General features: G+C 38.0%; 2 protein-coding genes across 18 annotated transcripts in view; one reads left to right on the top strand and one right to left on the bottom strand.

Moving 5' to 3' along the window:
• Nucleotides 1-12,430, top strand: part of MED12L (mediator complex subunit 12L) — a 603,739-nt gene that overhangs the window by 536,105 nt on the left and 55,204 nt on the right. For 15 of the 16 annotated variants that reach the window (XM_072618312.1, XM_072618310.1, XM_072618325.1 and 12 more), the window contains 5 exons: nucleotides 1,798-1,918; nucleotides 2,795-2,896; nucleotides 3,638-3,751; nucleotides 9,407-9,609; nucleotides 10,623-10,811. In XM_072618312.1, the coding sequence (XP_072474413.1) occupies nucleotides 1,798-1,918; nucleotides 2,795-2,896; nucleotides 3,638-3,751; nucleotides 9,407-9,609; nucleotides 10,623-10,811 (729 nt within the window). The remainder of the gene's footprint in view (nucleotides 1-1,797; nucleotides 1,919-2,794; nucleotides 2,897-3,637; nucleotides 3,752-9,406; nucleotides 9,610-10,622; nucleotides 10,812-12,430) is intronic. The other variant, XM_072618319.1, reaches the window with a different exon arrangement.
• P2RY12 (purinergic receptor P2Y12) overlaps nucleotides 1-12,430 on the bottom strand; it is a 62,808-nt gene that overhangs the window by 36,198 nt on the left and 14,180 nt on the right. The gene's annotated exons all lie outside the window — the stretch shown is intronic.

The raw sequence follows: 12,430 nt of genomic DNA on the forward strand, positions 1-12,430 counted from the left end.
ACTAGGTAAATTTGAATAGCTGCCATTATTGCCATTAGTCGTAACAAGAAGAAGAAGCGTAGCTGTGAGGGAAAGATTTTTCTAGGAAGCAAGATGAATTTCTATCAGATATGCAGGCTTTCTACTTATATTCATTAAAATCAGTAAGCATTTATTAGCCACTTACTATGTGTTGGGCACTAGGGATGCAAAAAGAGTCAAAAGACAGTCCCTACATACAAGAGGCTTACAATCTAATGGGAGAGACAAGTGAACAAGGAAACAGTTAAGATCGAAAAAGCACTAGGATTAAGAGAGGTTGGTTGTACCCCTCTCTACTATTATTTAGGCAGAGAAACTCCTTTATCGGTGTCTTTTTCCCCATTTCTTCATAATGCCCTAGGTTACTTAGAATGTGGAACATAAAAATAGAAACCAATTTAATGACATGAATAAAATGGTAAATAAAACATGAATATTAAGGAATTATATGTGGGAGACTATATTCCATACATCTAATTCTGTATCCAAATGAATGCTAGCTTCCCTTATTATTATGATTAGCAGCAGTAACAAATGTACTAGCTAACCTTTTTATGGTGGAGCCAGGCATGATGGTGCACACCTTAGTCTCACCTGTTGGGAAGGCTGAATACATTAATGGATCAGTTGAGCCCAGAGTTCAAGGTGAAGTGAGCTAAGCTGCCTGGGTGACCTCACTAAGTCTGACATCAGTATGGTGAGCACTAGGGAGCGCAGGGCCACCAGGCTGCATAAGGAAGATTGAACCAGCCCAGGTCAGAAACAGGATAGGTCATGCCTCCCATGCTGATCAGTACAGGAGCTGAGTCCGTAAGTGGCCAACCTGGGCAAAACAGGGAGACCTAGTCACCCAAAACAAAACAAAGCATTGATGTAGGGCTATAAGGTCTGCAAAGCTCTTCACAGCTATAATCTCACTTGAGGGAATGCATTTCCTCATTACAATCCTTTTCTTTTGGATCCTTTTGGAACACATTTATGTTTTCTGCCTGTGCTATCTAGTGTGGGTTATGTGTCTTTGTGTAGCTTATTTTCAAGTCTTCAAGGACTGGACTTTTCTCCTTATTCCACTTGCTGATGATTTGTCAGTTGTACATTCGCTGTCTGCCTCCATCATATTCTTATGAACTGTAACCGAATCTCCCATCATTTTGCATCGTTCAAGGAAGAAGACCCTAAATTTTTCTTTCCCTGCCCTTCTATGCAAAGCCTTCCTTTCCCTTCATAATTTCACAAACATGTCTGGCTATTGTATATCTCTTTTGAATTACTTTTTGTTTACTAATCTTTGTTTCGTGTCTATTCATGATAAAATATTACTCGTTAATTCTTTGGATCTGTCATATTCTTTTTTTGTTACTTAAGTATCCTGTTGTATTAAATCTTGTGAAAGACTCTCTGGAGATTTCCCCTTTGTTTCTTTGCATGTTTATCTTTGTAGCAGCAAACTGAAGTTCAGTTGTCTGGCATTTAGAACTGCTTCATAAATCCTCATTGAATTGAATTGAATTACAGCAGTATCATATTGATTAAACAGTATCATCTTCTTACATGGGACTCAAAAATTGGTAATTCCATTAGGAACTCTTGAGGGAGGTGCAAGAACAGCATGTAATAATCATTTAAAATATAATGTCAAATTTGTGACTTTAGTCTGATAATTGCAGCAGGATAGTGCCAATTAGCCAGTATCTCTTTGATAATAATCTTACATGTGACTAAACAGGAAGGAAAGCATGCCAATATTCTCTCCTCTTTTTCTTTGTCTCCTTGAAGGTCAGTGACCTCTCATTCCATGATTCACTGGCCACCTTCATTGCAATTCTGATAGCCCGGCAATGTTTTTCCCTGGAGGATGTTGTCCAGCATGTAGCACTTCCTTCTCTGCTAGCGGCAGGTAGGAAAATCATGATGGGAAAACCTTTTAAATCTCTAGCATATTTACTGAAAGGTAGAGAATGACATCAAGCTTCAAAGGATGGTTTTGAACTTTTTGGTTCTTGTAAACCATAGATCTTATTCAAGATATACTAGGAATTTTGTTTCTAGGGCAGATTTGTTGGCAAAAGTCATGGATAGTACAAGTGGGCAGTCCATGACCTTGTACAATAGTTTGCATTGTCCAAATTCAGGCCTCATGGAAAGGGTGCCGTAGTGATGGGACCCTGGAGATGGACTCCTAAGCCTGGGTTAGGGAGAAAGAACTATTATGCCATATATTGTGGACACCGAGGAGACAGCATCCCTCTCTTTTGCACCATGTTAGCAGTCTGGGACAGAACCCCAGTTGCCTGGCCTTCACCTCAGCTAAGAAAAGTCTAATAACATGCTCATCATCTGGATATTAGTAGAACTGACTTCTTCTTAAAGCTGAAGACTCTTTGGTAGCTGTTTTTAGAATTAAAACAAACTAAAAGCACATATTAAATCCATCATTTGAGTAATATACAGTGCTTAAAATTTTTTCTATCAGGAGTTCAAAACTTGGGGTCCATGAACTTTTTTATTTTAATATTTTGATAGCTACCTTTCAGTATGACTGGTTTCCTTTGTAATCCTATGCATTTTATGTTATGAATTTAGATGAATATTACTCTGTGCATAGGCTTTTCCAGACTGCCAATAATCCGTGCCATACAAAAAATAAAGAACCTCTGTTTTAGCTAAATATTTCCTTAGGGTCATTTAAACAAGGATCTAAATTAAAAACAAAAAAATGTGTTTTTTAAATACATTCCAGAAGCTTGATGCTAACGTTTTTTTTTTCCTTTAGCTTGTGGAGATCCAGATGCTGAGCCTGGAGCAAGAATGACATGCCGACTGCTTCTTCACCTCTTCCGAACGCCGCAAGTCTGTTTGTTACCTCAAGCGACAGGTAAGTCGGCAGCCGATAATCACCTATTGAACTCTGGGTATCAAGCTCCAAAAATCGCCCAGTAGACAGCCTACTCTTTCCTTCTGGGATTTTAGTGGGCTTGCTCAAGGCTTGGTAGGGCAATGAGACAACTGATATAGAAGTTGGGAGCATCTTTCATTAAAGTAATAACCAGGATGTATTGAGAAATACAAGTGAAGAATTAATGAACAATAAAAATACCTTGTCTCCCGGTAAACCACCGTTGGTGGGTCGTATGCTGCCGTACAGTACTGTATTTTTTGGTCATGGAATAATATTCTAGCATAGCTTTTCTTCGTTTTTCTTTCTGGTAAGGGAACATCACCCAAAATGAGACTTCTTGAGGGTATTAAGGGACTGGGTTGTAATTCTCCTCCTCATGCATTTTTCAGTTTGCATAACTCTTCATTTGTAATTTGCGGTGTATTAAGGACTTCCAAGTTTGATAGCAGAGGAAGTATTCTTTGTAGTAGATGGGACAAGGACCACTTATTTATGTTCTACAGCTAAGAAATAAATTAGTAATCAAAGCTGAAACTTCAATTCCAAGTAATGGTAGTGTTTTCTGATGACCTCGAGAGGTACATGACCTTAACTCTGAAGGCTTTATAATGTCATTTAGATTCTCCAGCTCATCATTTGACTTGCATACTCTATAGTGTTACAGTGTATTATTGATAATATTATTGATGCTGTCCATGATTCACTGTCCCCTCCTAGGGAAGCCTTTCCCTGGAATTCGTTCTTCTTGTGATCGCCACCTTTTAGCCGCTGCTCACAACAGCATCGAAGTGGGAGCCGTCTTTGCTGTCTTAAAAGCAATTCTCATGCTTGGTAAGGTCATTTAAAGACTACGCTTTTTGGTTAAATGCCCAAACTGAGGGAGGATTGTTGTTAGCCTGAACGGTGTTTGCATGGAAGATTGAAAGCTGTTTGTGATCTTATGGAAGCCATGTGCTCGTTGTGGGATACTGGTGACTGGCTGCCCATGCCTGGTTTCCTGACCAGTCCAAAGACAAAGTGATTGCCCATGGTGGCTCCTGATGGAAACCTAATCTTGTCTGTGGCATTTTTAATTGTAGGAGATTGCATCCAGAGATGTAAACTGAATCTGTAGACAATTGTTGTTTCTCTGTTGGTAACGTGAGCCAAAGAGTCACTCTAGAGAAATAACTTGTGTGCCGCAGGGGGATGACACTCTGATCTAAATATCAGTCTTTACTTTTGGCAGACTGCTTGGCACCAAGGGTTTAAATTTCAGCTGGATTAGAGCCCTGGGCTGGAAGGCAGGAATCCTGGGTTACAACATTTCTTTCCCTTTTGTGTTTGAATGAGTGGCCCTGGGCAAGTTTAACCTCCGAGGCTTCAGTTTCTCTGTGAATAAAGTCATGCTAGTGGAAATTGGAGAAGGAGGAGGTGAAGGAGGAGTCATGTTCCAAGATGAGAACTGAATCATTGGGATGCTTTAGACCTTTATTGTATGAGACCTATAATATTTCTCAGTGCCCTTTGAGAGAGTCAAAATTGTGCTAGATTACTGTTTTCTGTCTAAGATATAATGCCCAGAGATGATTTCATATTGTTAACCTCAGATGTGCCAGATAAGTCAGGAATGTAGGGCAAGCTTTTGTTCTTTCACTTCATCCTCCCCAAGAGGCAGTATTTGAGTTATCTGGTAGCTGGCCTAACCCCAGGGCTTCTTAAAGAAATGTTTTGTATATTACAGAGTTCTTTGGCAGTCTGGGGAAGCCTGTGGGGCCCTTCTCAAAATAATACATTCCAGTGCATAAAATAAAATACATAGGGTTACAAAGGAAACCAATAATATTGAAATGCAGTTATAAAAAATTAAATTCACAGAGTCTGGGTTAAGAACCTTTAACATAGGCTATGATCTTAGGTATTTTAACCAACAGAAGTAAGCTAACCATGTTGCAGATTTTGAATAGAACTTTCCCAATGATTTATCTATTGAATCTTACCTTCATTGGCATCAGAGTGGGCTTAGTACCATCCTTTGAATAGGATGCTTTTTAATCGACATATTTGATGATGAAGGTAAGAAAAGATAATTCTATGAAATGGATGAATAATTCTATGAAATAACTGGAAGTGTTTTGTGTAAACTACAAAAATTATAGAAATCATCCCTTGGACTGTTCTTCAAATTTCAACAAAGAACCAAGATATTGAGAAACCCTCCATATTTCTCAAGCTTTCTGTGAGTCCATGTGGGAAGGGACATGGGGAGACTTAGTCAAGGTAAAAAATAAAAGATAGTTATGAATTTAAAAAAAGATACAGAGAAAGCTGGAAAGCTTCAATTACCTGATCTTCTTTGAAGGAGATAAATAGGAAACTTTAAAAAAAATTCTATCCTGAAGGAAGACATCATGCCAGATACCCATTAAGAAAGCTTTAATTTCAACAAGGAAATTTTACTCAAAGTAAAAGTCAAAATCTACCCAATCAGTGCCAAGTGAAAGAATTTCATAGAAAATGTGAACCAGTTTTCTAAATTTTAGGCATGATTTTCGATCCCAGTTCACTTATGCTAACCTATCCATGTATTTGAATACCTATTCATATCTTGTTTATTTCTTCCTGCCTCTAACTAACCAACAACTTTTTTTTAAAGTCAGTTTAATTTAATTTTTTCCCTTGAACCTTCAGAACTAACCACTATTTCCAGAATCACATGGTGATACATAGGCCACATGTCATTCCTTGTAAACCCCAAATAGCAGTATAATAAATTGAGTATTATTAGCCTTGAGTATCCATATGTATGAATTTTATATGCTTTTCAACATATTGGCATGACCCCTTGAGAAACTGTGTTGTCTAAAACCTTAGACTATTATTGAATATGTACATGTTTGTGCGTATATACGAGAGTGTAAACACAGGTTTTATATAGAAATATGAATATAGATGTGTGAATATGTATTACATTTGTATATTATATATATAAATACATACATATTCAATAGCCTGAGACTTTGCATGGAAATATGAATATATGTGTGTACATTATATATAAAATACATAATTATAGATACATATATATGGATATATTGAAAAATAGTTAAGAATTTTGAATATTCACTACAGGGATGCCTAAATTTCTGATGTACGTTACAATGAGACCACAGTTAAGTTTCAACTATTTGGGGATATCCTTGACACTTTAGACTTCTCTGTGGTTCGTAGGTGCTTTGAGAGGGGAACTTCATAAGTTCAAAGTCAGTTACAGAAACGAAGAATCCCCTGGTTCAAAAGTAGTCCAGAATGATCCCAGTGAAACTTTGCCAAGCTGGCCAGCCTTGACATGTTTCCATAGGCCTCACGATCGCTGAGAAACATTTAAATTAACCCCTATTTCTGTAGGTCTCGCCTGTACTGGGAGATAGCATAATATCAAGTTAAGCTACATTTTCTCCCTTGTAATTTTCCTCTCCTTTTTCCTTGGCTTTCATAAATTCTTTAATAGTTGTATGTAGTTCTCTTTGATCTAGACCTATAGTTCTGGAATGATTGCTAAGTCTCTTAGACCTTTTGGTCATGGAAAATCCTCATTTGATTCCACAATCCCTGTCATCCTATATCTCTCCTTCCTTTCATATTCATATTCCTAGAAACAAAATGGTCTTCTCTCTTTACCTCCCTTTCATTTCCTCTTACTTCCCAAGCCTTTGCAGTCTGACTTCTAAGCTCATCACTCTCCAGAGTTACCAATGATTTAATTTCAAATTTAATGACTTTCTCAACCTTCGTCTTCTTTGACATCTCTGCAGCAGTTGAGTTGTTGGACATCCATTCTCTCTGGATACTTCTCTCTTGTTTTGCTTCATCTTTATAATTCTTTAATATTTTTTATTTATTATTTTATTTTCTATTATTGTGTTTGCTTTTAAATTTTTTAATTTGATTTTATCATTTTATTTTCCGTTGTTATTATATTTATTTATTTGCTTTTGCTTATTTGCTTTCTCTCGGTTTTTCTCCCACCTCTTTGACCACTCCTTCTCATTCTCCTTTTCTGAACTGTCTTCCATATTCCACCCCCAAGATTCTCTTCTCTCTGTACATTTGATTTCTTGGTGATCTCTGAGCTCTCTTGGGTTTATTTATCAATACAAATAAGATCTACCAGATCTATAGATCCAGTCCCAATCTTGCTTACCAATTGCCTATTGAACATTTTCAACTGCATCCCACAAGCATATCAAACTTAACCTACTCAGAAAGAAGTTAATCATATTTTCAAGCCTTCCTCCTTCCTAAACTTTCCTATTTTTTTTTGAAGGTATAACGATTCTCCTAGTTACTCAGGTTCCCAGACTTTGTGTCATCCTTGGCTCCTCATTCAGCCTGTATATCCAAATACAGGCTAAATTTTATCATTTAAACATTTATCACTAAAACATTTCTCACATCTGCACTCTTGTCTCCTCTCACACAGCCATCCCCCTAGCTCAAGCTCCATCGTATCTGACCTGGGCTCCTGTGATATCCCCGAATTGGTCTTCTTGCCTCTGGTCTCTCTTTTCTCCAGTATGTCTTGCACAGAACTCCCAAAGTGATCTTCCTAGAACATGGGTCTGATCATGCCACAATGCTGCTTACTAAATCCAGTGGTTCTCTGTGACCTCTGTGATCAAATACAAATTGCTCTGTTTGCATGTAATGACCTTCATCACCTTTCTTCAACCATACCTTTCCAGAACTGCTCTACAATGTTTCCTTTCATGTACACTACGGTCCAGCAAAGATGGCTTTTTAGATGTTCTTCCCATGCTATCAACCCATTCTATACCTTTGCACAAATTGAGAATGTATAGCTTGCTTTAAAGCTCATTTCGAATGTCACCTCCCAACATGAGACCTGACCCCATCCCTCACCACCATTAATTAACTTCTCCTTATTTTGTACATTCCCTCAGGCATGTATTGTCACAGTGTCAGGCACTGGTGCTTAATAAATACTTATTCATTGCTTCATTAGTTTATGTATCATCCACATAGGCATAGATATAATAGGGTATGTCCAACTATATACTGGCATGCACTCCCTCCTCACTTTAGTCTCTGAGAATCTCTAGCTTCTTTCACAGTCAGCTCATGTACCAAATCTTGTGATGAGAGGTCTTTCCTTGTTGCCGTAGGTAGTACTCTTTTTCCCTTCCCCCAAGAGAGAGAGACTTAGTTGTTTAAATGTTGTACCCTTCCCCAGTAAACTGTAAGGTCTTAATTATAAATTATTTTCTAATTTTTCATTTGTACCCTTAGCAACTAGTATCCTCACGCCCTACACATGGGAAGTGGTTAATAAATATTTGATTGATTTGGAGATCACAGGACATAGGATTGTCTTTGGAGTTAATAGGAGTAACTTTGGAGTTACTATAAAGCTGTTTCTCTCTCCCAGATTCCACACCCCTACTTTAAGCTTTAATAAGTAAATACATTTTAAGTCAAACTGATTTGCCAATGGTTTCTGGCAGGGGCATTATTCTCTGGCTAGAAGGGATTGGCTGGAGGATTTTTGTCATCCGAATCAGGGCTTGCCTTTACTCAGAAAAGGTAATTTTTGAAAACTTCCTCAGCCTAGTACTTAATGCTGGTAGATTATCTTGCAGCTCTTACCCTGTGAATTAAAAAATAAAATTAAAAACCTCAGCCCTGAACGTCCCAGCAACTATTGTGGCATCCTTGTTACCAATTCAAATGAATGACTTACAAGGCAAGAATGATGGATCCAGTTCTGTGATGGCCAAAAAATTTCAAGCTCTTTGTGTAAGCATTTAGGCAGTCCTGGCCAAAAGCTTTTTTTTCCTTCTCACCCTTGTTCTGAGGAGCTTCTTTTCACTTCTGATTTGTCTAGTGATTGGCCAACAGACAAATGAATTTGTTGCCTTGGATATTCAGTGAGTGCGCTTTCTAACAGGGCTTCCTTAGTATGCCTTGCCCCTTTCCGTTCCCAGGGAAATAGATCTCTCTTGTCAAGAAGTTCATAGTATGGTGGGCTAAGGGCGCCACCAGTCAAAACTTTTCTCTTGATCCATGGAGAGAAAATAATGACTTTAAGAGGGAAGAAATGGAAAAGGGACATCTAAAAAGGTGAGTAACCCCTTTTCTTCTGGTTTATAAGTCAAATGAATTCTGTGTATAATCACATTTAAAATAATGGGGACAAATGACCATGCTATCATTTTTGTGTGATTGTTGTTAGCAAAACCTGGAATGTATTTTTTTTTTAGTTCTGGGGAAGGATCCTTAATAAGGATCTTTATCGAGCAAAATTTCCCTAGAAAATACACCCAAGGTTCTCTACACTCTTTGTTGGAGCATTTTTCTATAGCTTCCTAACTTGTTGGATCCTCTGAGACTTTTGATTTCTAGCTACTTAAAGAGAGAAATATTCACTTTTAAACTAAATTTTGACCCTGCGTTTCACTGGACTATTTCTGTGTTTCTGCTCCGTAGGAGATGCCGAAATTGGTAGCAACAGTAATGCCAATGCCTTAAAAAGTGAGGACTTCACTATGAGGGGCTTACTAGATGACATGAATGATGATGATATTTGGAATGCCTCACAGTCCATGAAACCATGTGGGAAAGCGGTTTCCATAGAAACCGCCAGCTTGAGCGAATATGCTCGCTACGTCCTACGAACGATCTGCCAGCAGGTACTTTTCCAGATGCCGTTTCCTAAAATGTGTTGCATATTCAGATGCCCCTGCAAGAGAGAGCAGTTCATTGTGAAAGGAAGTTCCCTTTGTGGCTTTGTGGTGCTTGTCCAATGTGGCTGCGCATTTCTTCCCAGACTTTTTCCTAGATGACACTATCCTGAAGTCTTGAATCTAGCCATGGTTCCTCCAAACAGTGGGTACATTTAAATCTTGACATTTATAGCCTGTTGGTCTAAGGCACACACATCAGCCCAGAACTGTAAGACAACTGGCATTCTTACAAGTCTTAAAAATGTAATTGGGGGTAATTCTAGGAATCAGTCAGTCAAGAAACATTTATTAAGTACCTACTGTATATCAGGAACTGTGCTAAGGGTTGGAGATACAAAGAAAGGCAAAAAACCTCCCTGCGCTTGAGAAACTTGTTGTAGTCTAATGGAGGAGACAACAAGTAAAGAAATATGTACAGTTTAAGGTCCCCTGTTTTGGAAGGAAAAGAGATAGAGGGTAATTGTCATTATCTTATTTTTTTTAATATTGATACATTTCTAGGTTAATTGTTTTCATATTGCCACTTATTAGAGAAATTTAAAGAGAAAAAAGGCCAACTTTTAGTCTTAGCTCTGAAAGAACTCTCCCTGCATACCTATCAAATATCAAATACCTATGTGAAAAATGTATAGTCAGGGAGAAGCAGTGAAGGTGAAATGGATAGACTCCCATCAGGATGTGGAGTCAAGAAGATTTGATTTTTAATCTTGCCTTTTATACTTCTGGAACTATGTTATTCTTGGTGAGTCACTTAACTACTCTGTGCCTCAGTTTCTTACTATTAAATGAAGACTCTGTTCTTGGGGCATTCTTTGGCTCTAAGTCTATGATCCATGGAATATCTCCACCTCCATTGGTGAGTTGAATTCCCAGACTGAGACGTTGTCCTTCCAACCAATAAACTCTCACTATCTGCTTGTAAATAATGACTTCTTTTCCTCCTGTTACATTCTTTCCAGGAATGGGTTGGAGAACATTGTTTGAAAGAACCTGAGAGATTGTGTACGGACAAGGACCTTATACTGGACCCTGTTCTTTCACACAAGCAAGCGCAGAAATTGCTGCAGCTGATCTGTTATCCTCATGGCATTAAAGAATGTACAGAGGGTGATGATGTCCAAAGACAACATATTAAGCGCATCCTTCAGGTAAATGACAGATAAACAGATTTCTAGCTTTCATCCAGGCCTATCCTTTCTGTCAGGCCCCCACTCAAGCCTACTGCCTTCAGTAACTGGGCAGAAGCCTTGAGATTCTTTCAGTTTGAGTCTGCAAGCCTTTATGAAATATTTACTCTATGCTAGACACAAGAAATATTATCACAAAAACAAAAAAAATGAGTCCCTACTCTCACAGAAATTCTGTTCTACCGTGTAAGCTAAGTAAATGTAAAATAACAATAATTGTAACTGTAATTACATAACTCAGTTTGCAAAGCACTTTACAAATGTTATCTCACTTTATCCTCAAAGCAACTGGGAGATGGGTGCTGGGATTATCTTCATTTTACCAGTGAGGACACTCAGGCAAACAGAGGTCTTGCCCAGAGTCACATAGCTAGTAGGTGTCTGAGGCTGCATTTGAACTCAGGTTTTTCTGACTTCAGATCTACTGAGCCACCTAACTACCTCAGTGACTCTCCTGGCATGGTAATAATACCTTCTGTTTTGCCGTATAGGTTAAAGCAGCATAGATTTGACTTTTAATTCCAAAGAGGTTCCATATTTATTTCTGGGGACACATCAGGCAGTCTTTGCAATGTGCCATATTGAATACTTTATAACAGGATAAAATGTGGATGTTCACCAAGCCCAGTGCCCCTTCCATTGTCTGCAGGCTCGTGGGATTTCAGCTTCCCATGATATAGTAATAATAAAAATGATGATGAGGAAACAAAATAATGATAAAAAATAAATTTACAAAAAAAGAAATGACAAGGAGAATGATTTCAGAAAAAAACTTGAAAAGACCTATACAGACTGTTGCAAAGTAAAATGACCAGAACCAGGAGACCATCATACACAGTAGCAGGAACGTATATGATGATCAACTGTGAACTATTTAACTGTTCTCAGCATTACAATGATCCAAGGCAATTCTGAAGGACTTCTAATGAAAAATGCTATGCATTTCCAGAGGAAAAAAAACTGAAGTTTGAATAAATATTGAAGCATATTTTTCTAACTTTAAAAAAAGTGATGATGATGAGGACAAGGATGATGATGATGATAATGACAGGTCTCCTTTATACTGTGCTCTATGGTTTCCAAAATGTTTTCCCTACAATAATTCCATGAACTAGTGATTATCCCCCTTCCTTTTTTTTTAAACAGATGAGGAGGTTTGCCATGATCACATAGCTAGTAAGTTGTTGGAGCCAAGATCTGAATCTATGTCTCATGGCTCTCAAGGTCCGTTGTCTTTCTGTTGTATCCTCTGCTTTTGTCATAGAATTTCAGAATTTGTGACTCGGATGTTCTTAAGTATCAGTGCTGGGAAGAGACATTAGAAATCATCTAAGTCCACCTGTACCCAGATAGGTACATGACCTTTCTTTACAGCCTCCTTAGAAATCTCCCACACTCTCCTTGAAGATCTCCATTGATAACAAACTCATTACCTTGGGCGATGCCATTCTATTTAGGACAATTTTCCTTCTTTTGAAATCTGCTGCCCTGTAACTTCCAATGATGTGGTGCCAATTCTGTCCTTTGGAACCAATCAAAATAATTTTAATTTGTCTTCTACATGAGAACCCTTCATATAT

This window comes from Notamacropus eugenii, chromosome 6 (assembly GCF_028372415.1).
Source record: "Notamacropus eugenii isolate mMacEug1 chromosome 6, mMacEug1.pri_v2, whole genome shotgun sequence".
Lineage (NCBI taxonomy): Eukaryota > Metazoa > Chordata > Mammalia > Diprotodontia > Macropodidae > Notamacropus > Notamacropus eugenii.